General features: G+C 50.6%; 1 protein-coding gene across 5 annotated transcripts in view; it reads left to right on the top strand.

Moving 5' to 3' along the window:
• LOC116944875 (steroidogenic factor 1-like) overlaps nucleotides 1-25,881 on the top strand; it is a 91,631-nt gene extending 65,750 nt beyond the window's left edge. For all 5 annotated transcript variants that reach the window (XM_076068811.1, XM_076068810.1, XM_076068813.1 and 2 more), the window contains 3 exons: nucleotides 13,624-13,743; nucleotides 14,473-14,620; nucleotides 19,874-25,881. In XM_076068811.1, coding sequence (XP_075924926.1) covers nucleotides 13,624-13,743; nucleotides 14,473-14,620; nucleotides 19,874-20,166 — 561 coding nt within the window. In that variant the 3' untranslated portion in view covers nucleotides 20,167-25,881. The remainder of the gene's footprint in view (nucleotides 1-13,623; nucleotides 13,744-14,472; nucleotides 14,621-19,873) is intronic.
• Nucleotides 25,882-26,566: the final 685 nt, after the last annotated feature.

Here is a 26,566-nt window from a genome sequence, read left to right as displayed (position 1 = left end):
AGCGGGGAGGGGAGCTAAGAGCTCTCGGCGAGAGGGGGGCGAGAGCGAGAGAGCGACCGGGAGGCGTCGCTTTAATAGCGGCCGCCGGGGAGGGGAGGGGATTTCGGCGGCTCTCCCACTCGTGTTGGCCGCCCCTCTGCCACCTCTGCGGTGGCCGATATAAAACCGTCAAACAGCGATTAGGGAAGGTCGTTTAGGGGGTGCGCATCAAAGCGGCACAGGGAGCCGTGGAGCGGCCCCGCGAAACGGATGCATTGACGCCGCCGCGCTCGCACTTGGCTATGGATCGAGCACTTCCTCCTCCTGCTCCTTCTGATGCGTTCGCATTTAGTCACGCGAACGTGATCGGTGCCCATGTACTGACTCGGCGCGTGCGCGTGTTGGTGTTAGCGGGGAGCAGTAGCGTAGCGGTTAGCGCGCTGCGCTACGAACCCGGCGAACATCGCCACTGGGGAGACAAAGGCGGGCGGGCGTGGTGCTGGCCACCCACCCCCTCGTGTGGCGTGCCGACCAACAATCTTTGTCTTTGTGAGCGTGCACGAGTGTATGTGTGTGTGAATGAGTGTGGGAGCAGTAAGTGTAGTGGTCAGCGCGTTGTGCTACGAACCCGGGACACCTGAGTTCGATTGCCCCTAACGGCCAGATGATTATCTGAAGCATTCCCCATCCTCACCTAGGTGGATTCGGCCTCAAATGACCACGTGGTGCGGTGTGTCCCCTACATCAGCGTAGGGGAGATAAATACAGCCCGGCATGGTGCTGACTATACCACCCCCTCATGTGCTGTGTTGGCCTTCATAGGCGCTCGCTAACAGCACTTTCCCCATCAGTCAATGTAGATTACCCAGGGGACCTTTGTCTTTCATGCGAAAGTGTGAGCACACTCTGCAATGCGGTGTCGTGGTTAGTGCATTTACGTGACACGGCCAAGGCTATAGCTAGCATCGGTGGGGAGTGAGTGACATCTGAACCTGCCCACGGTGTTAACCCCTCGCGGTTCGACTCGGCCTTAAAAAAATACACGACCGAGTGCAGTGTGTAAACATGAAGCACCACGTGGAGGATAAGGCAGCCCGGATGTGGTGTGCCGGGATTACACCAACCCCCCCCCGCCCCCACCATCAGCCTTAATAGGTGCTCGCGAACACAACGTGTGTCCGAAGCCCTCCGTCTCGTCTCCGTTGTGTTAGCGCGTCACTCCACGGCCTGAAAAATTGTAATGATTATTTTTTAAACGATTGGTGAGTGTGTACCTTTTCTATACGACGCTTGTGGTATCATTATAACGGTGTTAACATTTTTTAAAAAAATATGAAAAAATTCTATATACATATATACACATATACATTTATATATCAATTATCTAAGTTTTATAGAAGTGTTGTATTAATTAATTACATATGAATGTGTATATTAATTTTCACGGGCTCGTTTTATTCTGAGCAGAATTGCAAGGTTGGCGATTCAGTGCGATGTGCGTAATGCGCTGCTGGGCAACAGGGGAGTGCGATGTGATGCGAGATTTTCAAGCTGCTTTGCCACGAACTGAAATCTCACCTGAAGCAAGGAATGAACGGACCGATGCAAAGGGCGGTTTGTCTTTTCAGAGCCCATCACCGAGAGGCGATCGACTGTGAATCCCTGTAGCATGAAAGACCGGAGTAAGGATTTAATTATTTGTCGGCTGCAATTAAACTATTATATCGTGCACTATAAACTAATATAAAATTACGTTTAACAATGTAAGCCGTCATATTTTCAAACCTGAAATTTTAAATACCATATAAAAGCACGTCTATGTTTGATAAAAAAAAACGAGTGTACAGTGTCTTTTCAATGTCACCGTCATCATCAGCCATCGGCAATCCACTGCTGGATTAAAGTCTCCCTAAGCCTCCGCCACCTCTCACGATCCCGCGCTGTAATAATCCACCGTGGGCCCTGCGCGTGATCCGATTTCGTCTTTCCGTCTCCTCGGACGCGTTCCACGGGGGAGCAAGGAGGTCACGACGATGACTGGATGCGTGCAGGAGTACGTGCAGTAGGAGCGCTGCGGTGGTGAGATGTTAACTACCTCGCCTGGTATACAGGAGGTTGCGGGTGTGATCCCGACCCAGACGCCTGCGTGTCTCTCTCCCCATGGTCGCGTGGATTTTTGTTCGTGTCCTCTGGTTTTTGCCCTCTGCATTTGGAATCAACATCACGTGTTTGGAGTATTCGGCTCCTATACATGTCCACGTGACAATAAGCCACTTCGTTGGGCTATCATTTGCGATAGTCAGGTCGCTTCTGAAAAAATCAGCGATATATATCAGTGGGCCTTACCTGGTGAACTTTTTTAATGTATATAGTTTTAACATGACATCGTTCCGGACGTGGCGCCCGCTGGCAGATCGACAAAGCGCCGCACGGGGGCCCGCGTCAAAAAAATCACTCGCGAGCGACTTTAAAATAATCTGGGGAAGAAACACGTAACGGGGGCGAGCAGGGGCCTCGTCGGAGGAATGTTCCGGCCCGTCCGTCGGGAAGGGAACGTTTATTTTGGCCCGCTGCGGCGAAGCATTTGTGCCGGAGTGGGCCGCGGCAGCCAAGTGGTGTGAGTCGAAGCGTGTGCAGAGACTTGCTCGGGGAGTACAAGGAAGCGGACAGACAAGAGAGAGACATTATTATATTTTTTAAAATGTGTTTTTTTTTGTTTTGTTTACGTGGGCGGCATAGTTTGCCGTGAGGATTTAAAAGCAAGCCAGGTGGCCGGGTGACTCGGGGGTCAGGGCGCTGAACTGGCGCTTCTGTTATCCTGGGTTCGAATCCAGCTATCGGCCACCTGCGGATACAATTGGACCTCGTGCGTAATGTGCTGGCGGTGTTGGTGCCTCGTCGCCAATGACTGCACAATAAAAAAATCCATCGCGTTAATATTTGATTCTGCACCTCATTTGGCCAAATTGCAGCTCAAAGAATTAACATATATATGATACATTTTCTCTCATGTTCAGAGCGAGTACGAAAGTGGTCACTTGCAAGGATCTCAGAGGTAGCTCTTTGATATCTGCTTCTGTGGGCCATTTTTTTTTTTACATGGAGGGAGGGTCGCACTGCTGTGCCAGAGATAGGGATGGATTCTTCAGCTCATGGCAGAATCGGGAAGGAATTGGGGAAAATGACAAAGCAATCCAACGTATCTTCTTCCAGAAATGAGCTTCGGGCAGCGAATGCCGGAAATTCCTTATTCCTTTGGCTGAGGTCAGGCTGTTCACGTAACGGCCATGGATGAATGGGAGGATTAAAAGTAACAATCTCCGTGGAATTACATCTTCTCAAATGTGTGCTGTGCTTGGGGCGTATTAACAAAGTATATATTTAAATGATGTGACTCAATGGTGCACAATTAAGGCGGTGTCATGGAAAAACTTGACAACCCACATTTCATTTGTTGTCATATTTAAAAATAAACCCAACCCAAATGACACACGTAGGCTTCATTCCACTTGTCAGATGTTGATTTTATTGAATCATCTCTCAACACGTGACCACCTAATGATTCCACTTGCATTATATTATCATCCTACCGAGTCCACCTACTCCAAAAACCAAACCCGATCTTTTGGAACAGTAGCTTGTGTGGAGTTAGCTCATCACTGCCTTGAATGAGTCAGCTGTGTAAACTCCTGACACGGTCAAGTTGTCGCCCGCCTTGAGAGGTTTCACCGCTTATTTTCACACACGTGTTGAGTGGCGCTGCACTTGTCAGCGCACCGCCCTGTTAACGCGGTGACCTGAGTTTAATTCGCGGCCACGGCTAACATTAGCAGCTATTCATATCTGAACCGTTCCTTGGGTCGCCACCAAAGCCTTTGACCGGCTAATGGTCAAACAACCTCCACGACTGGCCCGGCATTGTGAGCCCAATAGTGTATTGATGAAGGGGCACATGTTACGATTGTGTAACTATTATGCACATACCGGACTTTATTTTAAAATGAACTTCATCACCTTAGGGGAACGCTTAATAATACGCATGCAGTATTCACCAGGTCCTGCAGCTTTCTCCCCACACGCCAACACACACATTGACCGCATTGGTCAAACATCCGAACGCGCAGGCCTTGCACAGTGCTGCACGATGCACGCCGCGCAGACTCTGGTGTGTCGATCCGTTGCTGGATCAGAGGGCCTCCTCATGCCATGTGCGGTCATTTGCCCCGTGCATCACCGCACCGCTGGTGTTTCGTGTATGGTGCGAAAGAAGTTCAACGTGCATGCGTGCGTGCATGCAAATGGCAGCGTTCTTTCCTTTGACCGCCGCTATAAACCCAGCAGCCGTGAACCCTTCCAACTGCGTTGCCTTGCTCGCCCCGGGCCCAAACAGCTGTACGCTTCCAAATGGCCAGCACCGATGTGGGCTTCGGTTTGGTTGGAAAAAAAACCGGGCAGCACGTGAACGTTGCCCAAACGACCAAAAAATAATGAGTCGCTCTGCCGCACTGTTGCTGCTTCTACGCAGCAGAATTATTGAGACTCGGTGTTCCAAGCTTTCCTGGGCCGGGCAAATGAAATCATCGTGAACCCTTGAAGTCGGTGATTGTTCGGTGTGTGTGTGTTAACAATCAGTCAGGAAGCGCTCCCGTAGCCGCCGCCGCCGCCGCTGCTGCTGCTGTCAGCTTCCCTCGCCCCCGCGTTTCCACACAACCCAACCACCCCCCCGTCTCTCCCCCATCCCCACCCCGAGTTCCCTCCCCCGGGGGGGTCCTCCCCTAGCCGTCGGGGGAAGTGTCGTCTCGCGTGTGTGGGGTTTGCACAGCTGCTGCTGCTGCTCTGCTGCTGCTGCTCTGCTGCTCTGCTGCTGCTCTGCTGCTGCTGCTGCTCCGCTGCCGCTGCTGCTGCCCCCGTGACTCAGCGGAAAGGCGCGCGCGCATTTTGCCTCCCTTGCTCATGGACCGAGCCCGCACCCGGATGGAAAATGTTGCGTTAACACACACACACGTGTAACACACACACGTGTGTAACACACACACACACACACGTGTGTAACACACACACGTGTAACACACACGTGTAATACACACACACGTGTAATACACACACACGTGTAATACACACACACGTGTAACACACACACACGTGTGTAACACACACACACACGTGTAACACACACACACGTGTAACACACACACACAAGTGTAATAACACACACACACGTGTAATAACACACACACGTGTAACACACACACACACACGTGTAACACACACACGTGTAAAACACACACGTGTAACACACACACACAAGTGTAATAACACACACACGTGTAACACACACACAAGTGTAATAACACACACACGTGTGTAACACACACACGTGTAAAACACACGTGTAACACACACACACACGTGTAACACACACACACGTGTAACACACAGACAGGTGTAACACACACACGTGTAACACACACACACAAGTGTAATAACACACACACACGTGTAACACACACACAAGTGTAACACACACGTGTAACACACACACACACAAGTGTAATAACACACACACACACGTGTAACACACACAAGTGTAATACACACACACGTGTAACACACACACACGTGTAACACACACGTGTGATACACACACACAAGTGTAATAACACACACGTGTAACACACAAACACGTGTAATACACACACACAAGTGTAACACACACACGTGTAATACACACACATAAGTGTAATAACACACACACACACGTGTAATACACACACACATGTAACACACACACACACACGTGTAACACACACACACAAGTGTAATAACACACACAAGTGTAATACACACACACACACGTGTAACACACACACAAGTGTAATACACACACACAAGTGTAACAACACACACGTCTTACAAACACACATACACACAAGTATAACACACACACACAAGTGTAACACACAAACACACACAAGTGTAACACACACACATGTAACACACACACAAGTGTAACACACACACGTGTAACACACACAAGTGTAACACACACAAGGGATGTCGTTAACACACAAGGGCTGGCGTTAACACACACGAACGCCGCCACCAGCGTCCGTACCGCCCCGTACGCGGTCTACAACACTCCCACTGCTGCCAGGCTGTCCATAGTGTAGGCGCCTTCAAACGGAACTGAAAGTATTACCCCCCCCCCCCCAAAGCGCGGGGCCTGGGGCGGTCGTATCGATTCGCTGTATCGCAAAGGGGATGGCTCTGATTGCTGCAACCCAACCGAACCGTAAGGGCCGACGTTGTTGCTCCAGCGTTGGGCAATGTTTCCTGCCTTCGTCTTGTGTTAAGATGCTGCAATGTCAATTGCCGAGGAATTGACCTACAGTGAGGGAAAAAAAAGTATTTGATCCCCTGCTGATTTTGTACGTTTGCCCACTGACAAAGAAATGATCGGTCTATAATTTTAATGGTAGGTTTATTTGAACAGTGAGAGACAGAATAACAACAACAAAATCCAGAAAGGCGCACGGCGGCAGAGTTGTTGATACGGCGTTGGCAATGTGCGGCGTGTACGCGTCCACACGTGCGTGGGGAGCGGTTGCGCAGTGGTTAGCGCACCGCGCTTCGAACGCAACGGCGACCCTAGCTCGATTCCCGCTCGCGACATGCAACCGGCGGTGGATATTTGAATCGGTCTTGTGGCGTCCCCTGAGTTGAAGCAACTTTAAAAAATTAGTTTTGTACCTGGTGTGGCGTGTAAACATCAGCACTATTGAGAGAGACAAAGGCGGCCGGGCGTGGTGTTGACCACCCACTCCCACGTGTTGGCTTTCATAGGCACCAGCTAACAGCACTTGCCCCTAAAGTCTGTTGAAAGGCTATACGGTGACTCTTTGTATTGTGTGTGCACAGTACATCTGCAGGATTGAATAGGCAAAACAGATTAGCCAGTTGTATCATTAATGTGGAATGCGGTGAAACATTTTAACTATTTTTATTTAAGCACATGTATCCATGTTTTGCGTGTGAGATTCTCTGGCTGGCTTTCCCCAGAGCTCCCTACAGACGCGGGCACTCTGCGCTCACACACGTGCACAAAGACAAAGATCCCCCCTGTAGCCTGACCAGACTCTTGGGGAAAGTGCTCTGAGCGAACTTCTATGAAGGCCGCCAAGGCACACGAGGAAGGGGGTGGGTGGCCAGCACCACGTCTTCGACCGCCTTTGTCTCCCCCAGTGCCGATGTTTTGACACACAGCACCAGGTATTTAGAGTATTTGGTCGCTATAAATGTCCACATGATGAGCCGCTTCGCTGAGCAATCATTTGTGGCCAGATCGCTTCTGAAAAAAAAATATCTACGCAGCTCAGCGGTCTTTGCGTGGTTAAATAAAAAATAGTTTTAGTTTTACTAGGTACTCATTTTTGGGCTGAGTCGATCTCGGGGAGGTCCATTAACCGGTTAAAATGCTCCGCCACTGTTGCTGGCCCTGAGCGGGAATCGAATTCGTGACTCACCAGGTTCGTAGCGCTCCCCGCACTGGCGTGAGTGTATCTGTTGCGGGAGCGGTGGTGCAGCGGTTAGCACTATGCTGCGCTACGAACCCGGCGCCCCGAGTTCGATTCCCGCTCACGGCCAATATCTGAACCGGTCCTGGGCCTCAGCATCAAATGAGTACCCGGTGCGTTGTGTAAACATTGCCACTAGGGAGACAAAGGCGGCCGGGCGTGGTGTTGGCCACACGTCCCCTCGTGTGCCGTGTCAGCCTTTATAGGTGCTCGCTAACAGCACTTGCCCCAACAGTCTGTTCAGGCTATACGGGGGATCTTTGTCTTTTTCTTTGTATATGTCTGTACCCGTGCGCCCGACTATCTGAGTTCGATTCCCGCTGATCATAGCGAACATCAGTGACGAATACCTGAACCGGTCCCGGGCCTCGTCTAGGTCGACTCAGCCTTAAAACGGTTCCCGAGAGCAGTGTAAAACGTCGGTCGGGTGTGTGTGGTGCACTGGCCAAGCCACGTGCTCGTGAGCCCTACCGGCCTTGATGGGTGCTCGTTAACAGCACTTGCCCCTAAAGTCTCTGCATGGCTATACGGGGGGATCATCTTTTGTCTTTTGTGTGGGTAATGAGCCGGTGTGGTTTTTGCATTGGTCGGTCCGATCTAGTTTGAGCACGCAGGTGGCGAAGCTGCAGTCACTTCCAAGAAGACTGCTAGGCGAGCACGATGAGCACGGTTGGCTACGTACGGTGGGGAAGGTTCAACAAACGTGTACACTCGTGCTGTTAGCAAGATCCGATTGGAGCCGAGCAGGTGGCGTGGAGAGCACCGCTTGCACCATGTACCTACTCATCTAATGCTGAGTCGACCTAGGGGAGAGCCGGGGTCGATTCAGATGGTCTCCATCGATGTTAGCCGTGGAATCGAACCCAGGTCGCCGGGTTCTGTGGCGCGGCGATGCGCGAATCACCGTGCCATCTATCCACATACACACACACACACAAAGACAAAGATCCCCCGTATAGCCTCAACAGACTGTTGGGGCAAGTGCTGTTCGCGACCACCTATGAAGGCCGGCACCGCACACGAGGGGGTGGGTGGACAGCACCACGCCCGGCCGCCTTTGTCTCCCTAGTGGCGGTGATTACACACCGCACCAGGTACTCATTTGAGGCCGAGTCGATACATACATACATACACACTCGCACACATTCACTTACATACACATTCATACGGACATACACTCTTGCGCAAGTGCTCCCACACACACAAACAATGATCTGCAGCACTAAACCGCATTCCCTATCTTTTCATTACTACCATATATATGAAGTGTTAACGCAACGCAGTGTTGTTAAAATCTCGTAGACATGGCTTCTTCTGATTATGGGTTGATTTATACGTACATTAATGATTGCTTATTATTCGTGGTAGAAAAATACTCATTGCTTATATATGATTGCAGCGGTCGTATATATAAATGTTCTGACGTTATCTCATCGCTCCGCGTAAATCTACAACAAACTTCAACACGATCGTCAATAACACCGGTGACCGTAAATGGTAAAGTGTATAGTAGGCGACGTTTCGGGCAAAGGCCCTTTTTCAGAGCATATCAATAGAGAGGCCAGAGATATAGAGTTCACTCTACACCCTCCCTGGCTTCCCTTTAATTAAATTACAGGTCAGCACATTTTTAAAGCGAGTTTAATTTAAGATTGAGTTTAATTGTATTTTTTCCCGGCCGCAGATTTTTTTTTTAAATTTAAATGATTAACTTACATTTTTTTTCACCACGATAATTTTAATTCCGCAATTCCTGGAATAACTCTGGGCATAGTTGTGACAAATCCAGTACGGTCCACTTGCTGCCTTCCGCCGATGTTCTATTGGCTTGGGAGATAAGGCAAAGCGAGCGGATGGAGGGAGAGGAGACCGGTGGAGAATGCGCAGATCCCCCAACTCAACGCGGCAGCCGTTGGCCGTGTCCTGTGAACTGCGTGCCAGATGTTGAGCTTCGATACGTATTAAATGGGAAGTTGCCGGGTTTTTTTCCTGTGCCCGCTGATCAACGCTCAGCGGTGGGATCGGCTCGGGCGCTGGTTCCCGACCTTCTCGTTTCACGCGATTGGACCCGCGACTCGCCAATGCAATATCCATCTGCAGCACGTGCGCCGGACAAAAAAACCACGGCAGGCCTCGCGGCAGATGTCACCTCTTTCTCTGGCTTTCTCTCCGCGGCGCGCCAACTGTGGGAAAGACGATTTTGTCATTCCATTCGCCCACTCTGCCCGGTTTTGTCGTTTAACCCCCCCCCCCCCCAAAAACGCTTAAATAGCGACCCCCACCCTCCCCTCGTGCGCTATTTCGCGTTGGTTTGATTGGCGCTCATCTCCCCTGGTGGTTCTCAATCAGTGGTGGATATTCCACATTCCTATGGCAGCGATCAGGGCGCCGCCCATTTACGATATCACAAACATTTCTTGGATCATCATATGGCGCTCATTTTTTACCGGCCCCCGGAGGGATGAGAATGAGCCAAACCCTGTTCTGGATTTGAACTCGTGGTCTTCAATGTTGAGGCTCCCTGCTGCTCTGTCAAGTGACATCATCGCCTACCGTCCTGTGCAGCTGTAATCCTCTCTCTCGTGCACACGCCTCTGTCGTTCCGTCTCCCACTTTCCCGTTCCGTCTCCCACTTTTTCCGTCCTGGTCGTGTGTGTTCCCTTCTCTCGACTGCCACTCGATTTTTTTTCTCCCCGGTGCTTTTTTTCTTTTGACTTCCCGCACGCAGCGTCCTTTTGTGTTTTTGAGGCTTGAAAGCGACGAACGGTTACGCGGCGTTGTAAACATCGAGACGCGCGGGCCGTCTAATGAATCGACGAGCCTTGCCGTCAGCCCGATCCGCTCCTCTTAGACACATCCGCAGAAAGCGTGGCCACGAAATTCTGAAAAATTGTGCGCCGAAAAGAATGTTCCGGAAAATAGTCAAGGATGTATCTGAGATGAAATAATATTTGGCGGGCGTTCAAAGATTGTCTTGGGTAAAGAAAAAAAACAATCGTTGGGTTTTAGTTTTATAACCGCGCTTTCTGCTTGTCCGGACACGCGCGGAGAAGTGCGACCTCTGAATGCTTTCACGGGAGGGGGGCGGGGAGCGGATGGCAGCGCAGCTTTGGAGAAAGGCCCAAGCATCCGCACAGCTCACGCTTAATTAAAACATTAAACAGTGCCCCTTTGTCGGTCCGGGGTATGTCGGTCCGGTGGGGCGGTCGCGATGAAGTCCGATAAACGCTACAAGCCGCTGATAAACGGCGCGAGGGAGACGCGGAGTGAATCCTGCAATTCTTTGCCGTTCGGGCGCTTTGCGCCGGATAGAGAGAGAAAGAGGTGGGTTGTGGGTGGGGGGGAGGAGGATCTCGAAGCAAAACATTGACAACGACGAACTCATACCGATGAGCGTTCGGACAGGGCCGCTACTGTTTTAACCCCTCCCCACCGCGCACCTGCGCTTGGGAGAAATAATGCTCTTAATCAGGTGTTTATTTTTTGCACTTTCAAGTTCCCCACACTTGCTGCGCCTATCTCTCCCGCGTGCAGGCCCTCCTCTCCTTTTGGAAACATTTCATCGCGGACAGCGAGTGCCTCCCTCTCTTAATTAAAGCCGTTCCCACTGACCCGCCGGTGCTGTTCTCACACGGAGGAGGCACTCGGAGGAATCTCGGCTCCGCGAGCCGTGAAAATTCGAGCTCCGGCCGCCAGTCGTATATTTCTCCGCTCGCACGGCAGTCCCCACGCTTCCTTGTAGCGGTTTTCGCGTTCGTCCGCGTAGGTTTCGCGGATTGCTTCATTCGTTATCGCGCCGATGAATGTGGCGCATTGTCGGAGTAACGTTTCCACACCACGAGCAACGGATTCCAGGGAAGGGCACGCAAACGGAATGCTTGTCCCAGGCCCAGCACTTTATATATATAAAGAGACGTGACTTTTTCTTTTCTATTAATAATACATACCGGCTTGAGATTAGCTTTTCCCCTTTTTTTCTGGCAACAAAACAGCTGTGTTAAGATGTTAAAACACCAAACTGAAACCTTTTACAATGAATCACGTCTGCATTAACCACAATACTTGCGGCCAGGTTGCCTGTTTAGTTGTGTTAGAATTTCTGCTTTGCTTGTTATGCGAACGTGTTTGAGTGCAATGGGCACGTGCGTGTGTGTTTGTACGGCAGTGGCATCTCGCCATTGCTTACTCGTCTAGCTACCAGCGTAAAAGACGTGGAGATTCGTGTTTGCATTGGAGTGCGTCCTGCCAGCGACGGTGGGGGATTTGTGTGTGTGTGTATGTCAGGTCGACTCAATCATCACCACTCGGGAGACAAAGGCGGCCGGGCGTGGTGCTGGCCGCCCACACCCTCGTGTGCCGTGCCGACCTTCATAGGTTGCTCGCTGGCAGCACTTGCCCCAACAGTCTGTTAAGGATGTACGGGCGATGTTTGTCTTTGTGTTTTTTTTGTCCACCGTCAATGAGTCATTTCATACTCGGCAGCTTCATTTGAAAATTCTAATTTGGCTCTAAAATCCAACATTTTCTTTCCTCAAATTGAAACGTTGAATATCTGATACATCGTTTTAATCGGACACTCAAAAATCGAAGATCTGACAAAATGCAAGTTTCACCAATTTAACTCCCACGTTCACTTTGGTGCCAAGTTGACACGTGCTCCCACAGACAGCGCGTTCTGCTGGCCCGCGGCTCGCATGTGTTTGTGTTGTCTGCTTTCCGGCTGCGCTCGCGTGTTTGCTCGTCGTTGCACGGCACACGTATTGCCCGCTCTTGTGAACAATGTCACCGGCTATCGTTACGCCCGGGACGCGAGCAGACAGGACGTACTCTGTGCTGAACGCCGTGCTTGTTTGACAATGTTCCCGAGAGACACTTTTATCGAACACGTGGGGTCGACGACGGGCCAGGTCAATGGCCATCGAACCTTGGACTGGAGAGTCGCACGCGCACCCCCAGAATGTCGTGAACACCCGACTGCCACCGCCACTACCGCCGCCGTCCACCGCCACTGCCCAAAGTGAATCAAAGCTCTGTGGCATAGCCGTGGCTGAACACGGATGGACTCTAGTTTCGAAATGGATACATTTAAAAAAAAAATAGAAACGTCATCATCATCACCATCATCATCACCATCATCATCGTCATCATCATCACCGACATTTTACACGTTGCATCTAGGACTCCATTTAAGGCTGAGTTGACCTCGGAGAGGTTCAGGTCAGGATTAGAACCTGCTTGCCATTTGAAAACAGCAACAGAAATATAATTTCATTGTTAATTTTGCGAGCCATTCCACGGCATCCAGGGGTAGCAGTCGAACTTGGCTCGGTGGGATTGTAACGGAGGGCGTGGGTCGCAGCGGCCGTGCCGTGACGCACGCGCAAGAGCTCACGTGCACGTGCCACGGAGGCGGCAAAGGGCTCAATTATATAAACATTTTTTTAAATCATTGGTCAGAAAAAAATGCGGATAATATTTCAGCTGACGTGCCTCCTTCAAATCCTCCCGCTAATCTCGTCGAAAGACCATTCGGAGGATCTTAAGTGAACGTGTTTGCAATGTTTATTTTCAAGTTGTGCTTTCGATGGTAGTGGTGGTGGTGATAATTATTGCAAAGGTGCTAAGAGTGGTAGTGATGATGATGATGATGGCGATGATAGTGTTGATGATCCATACAAAGGAGGTGATGGTGGTGATGGTCATGGTAATGACGACTCGATAGTGTGGATGTAAACACTTTTCAGATTTCCTTATCTTAAAATATATTAATACGTCAATATATTATTCAGGTTCCATAATGTTACATATTATTCGCGTGATCGGTTCACATATGCATTTTGAATGAGTTTCGCTGTTGGTACCATGTTTTTTTGCTTTCATAACAATTACAGTTATAAATCACAGCCGTCAGTGAAATCCACTGCCGGATGAAGGCCCATGGCTTCCCAGTGAACGTGGAACGTCGGATAGAATGCGGGCTGTCGAACGGAGGCCGCCTCTGTTCGCATTCGCCGCTCGCCACTGCCGTTGTCCGTGGCTGACGCGTGGCGTGCGTTGCGCTCGTGGGCAGGTGGACGATCAGATGAAGCTGCTGCAGAACTGCTGGAGCGACCTGCTGGTCATGGACCACATCCAGCGGCAGGTGCAGCACGGCACGGACGGCGCCATCCTCCTGGTCACGGGGCAGCAGGTGCGTTGCCTCTGCGGCGGAAATGATGATGAAAATGATGATCATGACCTGACGATAATGGTCATAAGGTGAAGATGATGGTACTCAACCTGCCATAAAGGAAGATAATGACTCCAAGTAAGAGGAAGACGTGGATCAGAGAAACAATAAACTAAACACATTTTTTTTTATTTTACCAAGGAAAGGCCACTGAGCTAAATAGCTCTTTTTCAGACGCGACCTGGCTACAAATGATAGCTTAACAAAGTGGCTTATCACGTGGAAATGTATAGCAGCCAAGTACTCTAAAAGCGTGACGATGATTCTGAATGTGGAGGGAAAACCCGGAGGATCCACGCGACCACGGGGAGAGAGAGACACGCAAACACCAAATAGACAGCAGCAGGCGTCAGGGTCGGGTTCGAACCGCCGACCTCCTCCGTACCAGGCGAGGGAGTTAACATCTCGCCACCGTGACGATGGTTGAGCGAGTTTGTGCAGGACGCGTCGCTCGAGAGGACGACAGCCAATGGCCGAGATTAACTACGGAGAGTTATAGCTATGCAGTGCCGGGGTTATGTTGGGGGGAGGATTACGCCCACCGCGGAGATGGAGCGACAAATTCGGCTCGTGCGCGTGCAGCCGGACGGATGGTCACGTTCGCGGCAACCGTGAGCGATGGCTTGGGGAGGCGTTCGTGGCCGATCGGTGACGGTGGTGGTGGTGGTGGTGGTGGTTCGGTGGTGGCAGGTGGACCTGTTCTCGGTGTCGGCGCACGCCAGTGAGGGTCTGCAGTCGCTGCTGTGCCGTGCCCAGGAACTCGTCTCCAAGCTGCGCTCGCTCCACGTCGACAGCCACGAGTTCGTCTGCCTCAAGTACCTGCTGCTCTTCAACCCCGGTGAGCCTCCCGTCCCACAGTCCCCTCTCTCTCCCGTCCCACAGTCTCCCCTTTCTCTTCCCTCTGTCTCCTCCCTGCCATGCAGCAGGACCACTGCCCGAAACGTCGTCTATTTTAACGTCCGTTATGCCACTGTTATCGACAAAAATCTGTTGAGTTTTTTCTGGACGTTGGGCCCCAAGTGCTGCTTTAAAAAAAAAAAGAAAGAATCTCGTCACTGATGAAGTGAAAGCAGCGCCGTGGCCTCAAGGCTGCGTGCGGGGAGGCAGGGAGCGGGAGCAATGATCCTCTAAACTCCTCCATGAGAGACCAAGTTTCCCAATTAACGTCCTGCACCTGCACTCTCTGCTGCACCCCCATGGGGGGCGGAGGAGGAGGGGAGGGGAACGTTCTTCTGCTCGCCCTGAATCCGAGTCCATCTGTGCTCCCACCAGACTCTTCGGGGTTTACGCTGGAGAGTTCACGCACGCGCGTATTCGCGCGTGCGTTAACGACGCAGCTGCCGTGTTCGCCGCGTGAAGAATCCGCGGGTACTCTCCGACGCGATTTCGGGTTGGGGCCGCGCGTTGTTCGGCGTGCGACGTCCGACGTTTCGGTCCACGTTGCTGGGAGCTTCGTCAGGACTGGAAACCTGGAATTTGGCCCAGATGTGGTGGAGGCTATGCTTGCAGCTTGATAAATACGAATCCTAGTCTTTTGAACTTTTTGGCCCACAGATAATCATGAGGTTGGGATGTCAATTGGATTCACTCGTAAGGCAGGGTCACAGTCAGCCTAAGGTTACAAATAGTCATTTGTCTCCTGTAGAGTGTGACACTAGCATACCTGTCAACCCATACGGTTCTTGTACAGGGAAATTGAGTTGTCAGGGCCATACGGCGTTTCAATACCGGCAAAAACATGTTTTTTGGTCTATTTGTCTGTGTTTCTCCCTTGTGATGGGATTTTGTAGGATGACTATTGAGAGTTATGAGAGCACGGGCTGGCCAATAAGGTCTGAATTGGTCTGTAGCAAGGTAGGCACTGATACGGGGTTGACAGGTGTGCTAAAGCTTTGAGAAAGCAGCCAAAGCATAATATTTGTAACGAGTAATTCTATACACATTCAAGATGTATTGTTCTGTATATTTTCATGGAAATGTTTCACGATATAGCAACTGGGTATCTATTTAAAATCCATGTTGAAAGACAGCAGCTACGTTTCAAACCAGTTAAGCAATCATCATCAATCACCGTCACCACTCGTGGTCAATCGACTGCTGGATGAAGGTGTCCCAAGCCACCTTCACCTCTCATGATTCCGCGATGTAATAATTCACGGAAGCACCTGCACACAAACTGATTTCATCGCTCCATCTCCCAGGTGCACAAAATCTTGGATGCGTTCAATTCCTGCAGGCAATGTCATGTAAAAAAAAACATTTAAATAAAAATGCGCTTTATCATTCCACGCTAAGCTCTTTTGGCATTGTGCCTTTTAACCAGTGCCAGAAGTCCGCACCACATTTGAACGAAGTAGTAGAAAATATAAAAAAATATATATTTACTGAAACATTTTCTCCGGCCTGTTTTAACGCACGTGTTTCAGGCACTCGCCACCCAGGGGCTGTGATTTATTCCAGACACGCGGGGCCGTCTTTCGTCTTCAGCATCAGTGGGATTTTCCGGTTCTCCTACTTTAGCTCTAAGCAGTCAGCGCATCTCTCTGACAAAACGGACGGACTTATGGGCCTCCCCAGTCACATTCCCCGTTGGCATCGTCTCAAACGCTGCGCCTACGGCTACTAATGTACACGCGCGGCCCTTTGTGTCAATCGACTGCTGGATGAGGGCCTCGTGTGCCGTGCGGGAGGCCCTGACCGTAGTTTCCGGGGCCGGGCAGTGCAGGTCGCGTGACCGCAGTTGACCACGCCGGTCGGTGACGGCGCCGGGAACGAATGCAGCGGCGTAGAAGTACAGCACAACGATGGATTTTTTTTTCCCGCGCTCAAAATCTGCTGCCCACCGTTGTCGCGCCGCAACCTATAAACCGTGCTGTGCGCGGAGGCTGTCAAACCGAGCACGTAAGATTGATGTGATTAATATAAAATTGTATTTTATATTAATAGAGCGCCTTTATTCAAGGCGCTTCACACGTTAAACAACGGTAACATAATCTAATGATTTAGATTGCAGAGGCGTGCATAGGCTGAGGAATGAGTGGCCGTGATAGAGGGGTACTTAGGAGTCACGATCGGGTAGGAGAGAGACTGGAAAGGAGTGGAAGGGCGAGGGGAAAGGGGAGGAAAAGAATGGGCAACATGTTAACATTTGTGACATCCAATAAAAGGAAATCGCCCAAACATCAGCCCTTCTGCAAAATGTTATCGACAGAGTGGCAGCAGGACGTCAACAGAGAGAGATGGAGCAACGGGATAATTGCGCGTGCAGGTACTCAGGTGGCGGATCCGGGGAGACGTTCATCCAGCAGTGGATTGAGCATGGCTGATAGTGGCAATGACGATGAACACTTGTGTTGCGATAAAACTTGCTTGAATAGCGCAAATGCTCACGCGCGCAGCCGTGAATGGGCCCGACTCTCCGATGGGCACGGTTCGCTACGTACGGGTGCGAAAGAAGTTTCACGTACGTCCACGTGTACGTCTCTGAGCTTCTGCGTGAGGCCAATATCCATGCACCTGCCCCGAGCTACAGAGCCAACGGACTCCCAGTCGAGCCAGTCCATTTAAATATATATCTGCGTGTAGTTTACTTGTTTTTTTTGTAGAAGTAAATTATGCTCGAAACGACTGCGCCACATGATTTTGCCATTAGGCGAGAGGTTTCGTGTTGTAATCCTGTTGGCCAAGAAATCTCTCCAGTTTTACTTTCTTTCTAATATATATATTTTTTCAGTTTTTTTTTAGTTTCTTTTTCTCCCCTCATCTCTCTGGAGCTGTGGTGGGATTTGTCGGAAACTTCTGGAATTGTGATTAAGGCTCCTTGGAGCTTCGGCCTCGTGGTCGACCGCTTTCATGTCGCCGTCGCCGTCACGTGCGTCCCAGAGATGCAATTCTTTTCTCCGAAGTGGAATTTCAAAAATGTGTGGATGCTTTACGGAGTGATGTAATGAGAGCGAGTTTTTTTTTTTTAGCAATAGCAAAAAAAAAAACCGTGAGATTTTAGTGTAACAAAAAATATTTGAAATAAACCAGGGGGGAAGAAAAAAAAAACTCGCTAAATAATTTGTTAAATTGGGTTCCTTGCCAGATGAAAGTTTTGGGAAAATGTGGAACGCTTCATATTTAAACAAACGGCGCGCAATCAGCTAAGAGTGTCTAAGATATGAAGTTGTTGATTTTCCACAAATGAAGCAGAAAGTGCGCAGCGCATTTCGCCCCCTCGTAAATAAACGCACCAAAAAAAAATAAATAAGGAAAAAACGCTCCCGTTATCAGAATTGAAACACGGGCGCAAGAAAAATAAGAGGAAGAAAAAACAACCTCAACGATAAAATGTATTCTTTGCGCTGTGTCATGTTAGCACGATGGCGGTGGTCACCGAGCGTGTTTGGATTTGCCGGGCCGCTGATGTTATGGGAATGCTGGAGATGCTCTCAACCGAGTTCCACAACAAACACTCTGGTCGGTAAACAAGTCTAGACGGATTCTTAAACAACGAGGGGGGATCGCACTGAGAACACAACCCGTGCCCTGGCGGTGGAGACGCTGACAGTGAGCGCAGCGCAGCGCATATCCAGAGGGGAGCTCTCCCACAAGCGCCCTGCATGGGTGTCGGTTTTCTTTTCGTCCTATTTTAATATCGAGACCGAGTTACAGATTGTTTATCGAAAATGTAAAACGGTCGTCGTCATCGTCAAGCTCATAGCTGGCATTCTCAAAACATCGGCGTGCCGCGGAGGGCAATTTGAATTGTGGCGTTTTATTTCAGGAAGGGGGTGCGGGGGAGGTAAGGGGCCGTTTTTGCAGAGTCCGTTGCAGTCTCACCTAGTAGGAGGCCTGTATTGTTGGGCTGAAGATTGTGAGGTGTGCTCTGCGTAATAAAACGTCTATTTGCCATCGGTCTGAATTGTGTTTGCAATGCTGTGGAGAAAAGATACGATGGCATGACGATGTTTGCACAGGATATTCATTCGTTAAACTGGTAATTAAATTATCACGTGCACGGCAATATATTTATATGACCAGAGCCTGTTTTTGTTTAAGTTCTTATTTGACGGTAATTTAACCGACCGGGTAGGTGATTTGTGGGACTTTGCCCCTCCGTTTCGGGTTTAACGCTATCGGAAATTCTTTGCCCTGTGGAGCATAGCAGCGTTACTGTACTATATTTATATATTTTTTTACCGCTTTTTTAAAATCCCTCTTGCAGTACGGCCTCGCCGTTAGAAATGTACAATGAATGAGCGGGGCCATCTCTTTGGGAGATTTTCGCCGCGCAAAGCAAACACAAGTGACGGGGTTTAACGTGAGGTTAAGCGTGTCGCGTCGCGTCATCCGAGATTTGTTTTTTGTTGGAACCCAACGATTGGCATCGCGCGCGCATTTGGATCTATGGACGCAAATGATTATCACGATTATTATTATTATTGTTGTCGTTCGCCTTCGTTAAGACAAAAACGATTCGATCGTCCACCAATGCCCCCAGTCGTTATTACCCCACTGACTTGGCAGCGTGGGGCCACCCGTGGCAGGGCCAGTGCAGGGTGCCCGGGCGTGCGCGTCATCATGCCTTGGCCGTCTCTTTGTCCGCAGCAGCAGCAGCAGCAACAGATCCAAAGGTCATCGAGCTTATCTCTTCGTGGCAAGAGGCCGCCCTCCGTTTGAGATTCTTGAAGGAGCTTTCGTTACGGTAGCCTCGGCCGACGGAGGAACTTAAGCGTTGGGTGGGGGGGGGGGAGAGTGGAGGGAAGTGGTGGGACGGAGGCTGGGGGACTTCACCTCACCAGGTTCCCACATAGTGGCACCGATGCTGCAGTAGACATCGCCTGTGATTTAAAATGTAAGCACCGCGGTTGTATTTTTCAACTTCATGGCGATTTGGGTGTTGAAAAGCATTTATTCCGTGAGCTGATACGCTGGTTGATGCGTCGCCTACATTTGGCGAGGTCACGTGACCTTAGCCAAGCAAAGAGTCTTCCACCGCCTTTGCGGTTGTTATTATTTTTTTTCTTGCTCACAAAACAAATTGTTTATTCGTTTACCTATTGACCGTGTCGCCCCCCGCCCACCCGCCGGCACCTTGGCGGAGCAGACGTCAAGTTCCTCGAGAACCAGGCGCTGGTGGAGAACGTGCAGGAGCAGGTGAACGCCGCTCTGCTCGAGTACACGCTGTGCCGCGCCGCTCAGCCCCCGCTGCACCACCACCACCACCAGCAGCAGCAGCAGCACCAGCACGGGGACAAGTTCGCGCAGCTGCTGCTGCGCCTGCCGGAGATCCGCTCCATGAGCATCCAGGCCGAGGACTACCTCTACTGCAAGCACGTGAACGGCGAGGTCCCGTGCAACAACCTGCTCATCGAGATGCTGCACGCCAAGCAGGCGTGAGCGACGCCCCCCCCCCCCCCCGCACCCCGCCGCCCCCTGCGCGGCAGTGGCCCCCCCTCTGGCCGCCCGCCGCCCCCCCAACTCGCGCCGTTGTTTGCTCTCCCTGCCGCCCCCGCACGCCGTGGGGGGGGGGGGGGGGACCCGCCGGCTCGTGTCCGGGGAAAGATGGAGAGCCGCCAGCGTCGAGATTCATCCGGATGGCGGTGCTGAGACGGTGGTGGTGTCGTCGTCTGACGATGACGACGACGACGATGAAGGCGGCTGCGTGGGAGATGTCCGGAGTCTGCCCCGCGGCCGGCGCCGCGTCGTTTGGTTTTCGCTCTGCGAAGACGTCGCCCTGCCGAGGGGGGGGGGGGGGGGGGGAGTCGTTCGAGTGAAGGCCCCCTGAGAGAAGGTGGCGGTGCTGCAGAGTTCTCTGGCAAGGGGGATGGAATGTGACTTGAATTTGGTATCCAGGGAGCAGCAGTGCCACGTCACACAGTCTGCCCGTGGAGGTGGATGTCATTCACATGTTTTTTTTCCCCTTTAAAGCCTTCATTCGCCCTTTAAATTTTTCGGTTTTGCTTCCGCCGGTGAGACGTCGGCCTCGGCCGTGAAGAACTTTCACTCGTGAAGCTTTCCTTCATGTTCTTAGTCTCGCTGAAGCGTATTCGAATGGATAGCTGACCTGTGACGTTGAGAAGGACTGCACAGCTGCTGCTGTTGCTGCCTAGAGGCTCCGGCTGATGGTTTCACAAATTGGTTTGTTTGAACAAAAGAGAGAAATACACTGCCAATACAACCACCAAAGGTCCACAGGCATCAACCAATGCCTCGACGATGATGATGATAGCCGTAGCGGATAACTATTGCTGATTAGTGTTACTCAAGTATATAAAAGCACGTGGCATTTAGTTAAGTATTTTGTTTTATTAAGGATGTCAAGTGTGGGGTGAGCAGCGACTGCAAGCTTATCCCCAACACAAGCTTTATTTTTTTTCTGTTAACCAAAACTCGTTGTAGCATTTCAATCTCGTCTATGGATAGGTTAAATGCGCAGCCCCTGCAAGCGCTTGCTCACACCAACTGCTGCTGGAAGGGGCCTTCACTAGACGGAGCTCCAGAGAGAGCCTCTCTCGAGGATATTTGGCCTACTCTTCCACGACGGCCGGACGTCTTTTGAAGAGGTGCGAGCGACCGCAAATCTACCCCACCGCACGCGAACCTGTCGATCGACCGACTAATTTACGTTGTTGCAAAAAGAAAACACCCCCCCCCCTCTCACACACACACGGAAGGGGTGCTCTGACTGTCGTTTGATCTCCTCCGGCGCGTCTTATTGCAGCGCGCTCTCAAGCACAGGCGTGCGCGCAGCGACGAACGGCCCACGGAATAGGTACGGTAACATTTGGGGCTCCCTGTCGACTTTGCTCCGGAGAGAGAGAGAGACGGTGACGCCGCTCGCCGCTCGCGTTGGCGCTGGGGGGACGCGCCGGAGGGGGGGGGGGGGGTGGGTGAGCGGCCAAGGCTCGGAGCGAGCGAATGAAGCGAAGCGATGAGACGATCAAAGCGGGCGACGCTGCCGACTCGGAGCGACGAATTGCGGGCTGCTGTTGCTTCTGTCGCTGCTGCTGCTGCTGCCGCCGCCGCTACAGGGTTCCGACTAAACTGTTGCGTTTGCTTATACGCCGCGGGGGGGGGAACTGGAGAATTCGGGACGTCCAAAGCGGTTGTTGAATTTTCGAAGTCAAGTTGTTCACCCGTGGCGATGCTTTCTACAGTCACAAAACTCATTCAATCGTCATCATCATCATTTAGCAGTAGCCATGATCAATCCACTGCTGGATGAATGCCTCCAACAAGACGTCGGGCCGTCTTAATGGTCCCGCGATGCGACAAATCCACGTGGCAACTTGCACGGCCAGCCGATGTCGGAATGGCGGCGAAGGTGCGCACGGAGCGGCGAGGAGGAGACGACTTCGGAGCAACACCTGATCGCCACGGTGCAGGGTCGTCGTCCTCCTCGACACGGCAAACGCCACCCGTAAGGAGGCAGCTCGTCTCCTCCTCACGCTGGAGTGGGAAAGGGATGTATAGATACCCATACTTTGTCCCGCCCCCCCCCCCGCCTGCAGGAAAATCGGTGTGCCAGCCGCCTAACCAAGATGCGTCGTCCCCTTTTGCCTCTCAATGGCCAAACATAACAATCAGCTGAAATGAAAGCTTGCCTCAGAATTCAGCTGCCTTTTGGCCAGGAATCAACCCGGCACCTTTGAACCTCAAGTCCAACGTGCCAACCTTTGACCCTTGGCAGTGACTCCCGTGATCTTTCCAGTTTGGCTGCGAATGTCACAATTCGGGGTGTGTATCGACGAACAAAAATTTTTTTTAAACAAGATTTAGTGTGGGTTAGAAATGGAAGGCATCTCACAAAATGCATCTCGAGTGTTTTTTTTATTTTTTTTAAAGCAAGAAGTGGCATTCTAGGGCGCATCCCTAAGTTACGTATTTGGAACAATCGGTTGCAACACGCGCGACAGTTTAAGTGTTGACACGTAATCTTGTCGTGGCGTTTTTTCCCGTCGCGGTTTCGTTATTTTTGTGGTCCGTCGTTAATGTTTCGAAGCCACCGAAAACAAATCATTCACTGTCCCAAGTTAACGTGAAGGCGAACTCGATCCTTAATTTATTTACAACGCGAAGAGTCACTTGTCTTGGTGAATAGCGCTTGATTGACAAAAAAAAAATTCACTTTCAGTATCCACTGCATCGATGGGATCGTGCGTTTTCTGTAAAAAAAAAAACAACCCCCACTTACGACTGCTAAATTTATGCCAAAGCACTGATTCAAATTGCTCTTAACAGACCCGCTGCATCTTCTCAGATACGCCGCGTATTAGGCCAGGGGAGAGTGTTTCGCTGAAGGACAGAGATGCCCCAAGGTCTTTGGCGTAGTCTCCAGCCAGTCGAACGTTACGTGCATACGTGACATAACGTTGAACTTCTTTCGCACCGTACGTGGCCAACTGCGCTCTTCGCGAGATAGCCCGTTTAATTCGGCAGCCTAATTGCGGCCTCCCTACATCCCTCGCAAAGTCGATGCGGCCGTTAGCGCAGTGTGTGGAACGAGCAGATCTTGGCATGAGACGCCGTTGCCCACAAGAGCGCCGCTGTCGTGCGGGACGTGTGGCGTGGCCGTCCGGTGAATGTTTTAGGGTTGTGCCGCGCGTTGTTCCGCACGACGTCCGACGCTTCGCTTTCACGTAGCCGGGAGCGTCTTCAGGAAGCCTAAATGTTCCGCGAGAAATTTCAGCTTGTGCAGAAAAGCCCTTGGCGCGTGGAGCGAAACGTCGGACGCGTGGCGCAACCCGAAGGCGAATCGGGGGAGCTTCACGGCAGCACAACCGCTAGAAACCAACGCAGCCGTCATGAGTGTCGTGTTGCCCTCTCGTCCGTCTTACATACACAGGCCGAAACGTTTGTCGAGAATGTCGTTTTTATTGCTTTCAATGCCATGCATTGTTGTTCCTCTTGTTTCTCCGTGATTTTTTTTCATGTTGAGCTCCCGAGTCCTTTTTCGTTTTAACGTCAAGCGTAAAAGCGTACCAACCCCGAGTATGTGAGTATGTTGAACTTCTTTCGCGCCGTACATGGCTAACCGTGCTGATCGGAGGTGCGGGGGAAGGACAACATTTTAATCACAAAAATCAGTTCTACAGAAAAGAGTTTTCAATCTAGATTTAAAAGTGCATATAGCTCCAGTGGTTTCCTACCATCGGAAGGTAGAGCGTTCCAGACGGCCGCAGAAGCGCACCTGAAAGCGCTCGATGCGGTAACCGTCTTTGTTCGATGGCCAGACAAGAGCCGCCACTGCCAGGGTGACCACTGGAGTTCGTGTGTCATGGTTTTTGCTCCTTAAACTAAAAACTATTTTTTTTATATTATTTTACCAGGTAAGGCCCACTGAGCTATTCAGCTCTGTTTAAGAAGCGACCTGGCCACAGATGATAGCTCAACCAAGTGGCTTATCAAGTGTAAATTTATAGCGACCAAATACTCTAAACGCGTGTTTTCTAAATGTGGAGGGGAAAACCAGAGGACCCGGAGAAAAATCCACGCGACCACGGGGAGAGAGAGAAAACACGCGAACGCCAAATATACAGGCATCAGGTTTGGGATCGAGCCCACGACCTCCTGCATACCAGGCGACGTAGTTAACATCTGGCCACCGCTGCGCCCTTTGAGAGTGAGAGTGTCGGACGTGCCGGAAGGCGATGCATCGCGTGAAGCTTTACCGCCTGTCAACGTGGCTGGGGGGGGGGGGGGAAGCGGAGTGGGGAGGTGCTAACCCAATTACTGGCGGCATGCACGGCGTGGTCCCTGCTGAGCTATCATCGCGTGCGAGGCCGGCCCTCGCTATTTGTTACCCCGCGGGCCATTGAGAGCACGCCGTAGCCATCGGTGGCGGGCGGCTCGGATTCGACACCTTCGGAATTGCATTCCGGCCCGCGTTGACAGCTACGGGTGTACGAGAACAAATTTCTGTGATGGAGCGCATGAAACGAAAATAAAATAGCTGTTTGTGGAAATGCAAGCACACAATTCCATTCTCGATGAAAAGTACCAAACGTAGTTTGGGTAAGCGGAAAATAGCTTTAACTGGTTTTTGTTTTCAATCTGCAAGCCGTTGGTGTTAAATGTAAAATGTACTTTTTTCTTTTAAAGTGAAATGTTTATGCTGCAAGGACGCTAAATGTCACAGTGACGTCTGGCGTGTTATCGTTGTGGTCTTTTGTTTGAATGAAGGTTCTGCGTTTCAAATGTCTTATTTTATAACCAGTACAAGTTCTTTTTCGAAGTCATTGTTGCGCGTCATCTATAAATCGTTACGAAGGGTAATTCGTGCTTTATTTATTAGTTTATTGGGCAAAGTGTACAGATGAAATGCTCAGCCAAGAGTTACGAACGGCGATAATGCAAGCAATTAAAAACCCAAACCAACCCTTTGATGAAACCAAATGTTTTCAAAACAAGTGGGCTTAAAATAATAATAATGTAAATATCTGAAAAAAATACGAAATTATACTTAAGCGTATATGTGATTACGATTTAAACTTTACGTCACAGAATGCCTTAGAAAAATACAAGTACGAATTGTATATTTCGCGGCGGTAATTTTTACAGTATGTTTTTTCTTCTTCTTCTTCTTCGCGAATGGCTACCAAAGCGGGTTCTTCGTTCCGCGCTAAAATCAAACCTCTTGCTCCGGAACCGCGCCACCGCAGCGTTTCTTGAAGCAAGCGTTTCGTATTTTTAGCGGAGAGGAGGCACGTTCAGCGCGGAACGTGCCCCCCCGCCTCCCCTACACCTTCAAACTGTTCGCCGAGAATTGCCGCGATTCCCAACGCCGCCGTTACGACGTTTCTTTCGCGGAGAGGGTGCGCTTTTTTTTTTCTGGCTGCCACGGACGGACGACGTGCAAGCCTCGACGTCGCGTTCGTGCGTTCGCCTATCCAAATAAGCTACGGTGCGTGTCTTAAAAAAAAGAAATTGCACAGCAGGTGTATTGGTTAAAGGTAACAAAGTAACTAGAACAGCCTTATTTTATTCTCAACTTGCGCCGGCCACTGTAGATCTTTTTATAGCTTTAAATAAAAAAAGCATCTCAAACCCAAAACAGTGTGTATAATGTAATTATTGATAGTAAATGAATAAAATAAATCGACGTGCCTTTAATCAGCCGAGTGGTGTGGTTTTATTTTTTGACACGAGGCCGTGACGTTGTGCCGCTCGTGGCGTGTGTGTGTAAGGAGTGGTGGTGCAGCGATTAGCGCAATGACCGACGAACCCAATTTCTCGAGTTCGATTCTCGCTCACAGGCAAGAGCAGTGGCGAATATCTCAACCGGTTCTGGGCCTCTCCTAGGTTGACTCACTGTGTTGTGTTGTGCTGGCCATACTAACCCCCCTCGTGCACCGTATCGGCCTCAACAGGTGTTCGCTAAGTGCACTTGCCCCAAAGGCCTGGAAGGTCTATTCAGGGGATCTTTGTCTTTGTACGTTGATCACATGTTGACCTTTGTCGGAAGGCTGCACTGGGTTAAGATTAATTTTAAAGCCAGTACTCACTACCTGGGCGTGATAATTGAAATTTTAATTTGGGAAGTGTTTACACGGTTGTTTTTTGAGTATGGGAATTAACCGGAATATTTGTAGACAACCCACGCATAAAATAGGCCTCTGTTCCATTCGGGGGAAATTGTATTTCTTCACAACAGAGCATAATGACTTTACTATTTTGTATGTATGCGTGTTGAACTTCTTTCGCACCGTACATAGCCAACCATACTAAAAAAATTTGAGCACTTAGCCCCATTGTGAAGGTTGGAGTGCTGTTGTCAGTGACCTCTGGCGAACCGGCA

This window comes from Petromyzon marinus, chromosome 22 (genome assembly GCF_048934315.1).
Source record: "Petromyzon marinus isolate PM22_M1 ecotype Great Lakes invasive population chromosome 22, UKy_Petmar_22M1.pri1.0, whole genome shotgun sequence".
NCBI lineage: Eukaryota > Metazoa > Chordata > Hyperoartia > Petromyzontiformes > Petromyzontidae > Petromyzon > Petromyzon marinus.
This window is presented reverse-complemented; position numbering and strand designations above follow the sequence as displayed.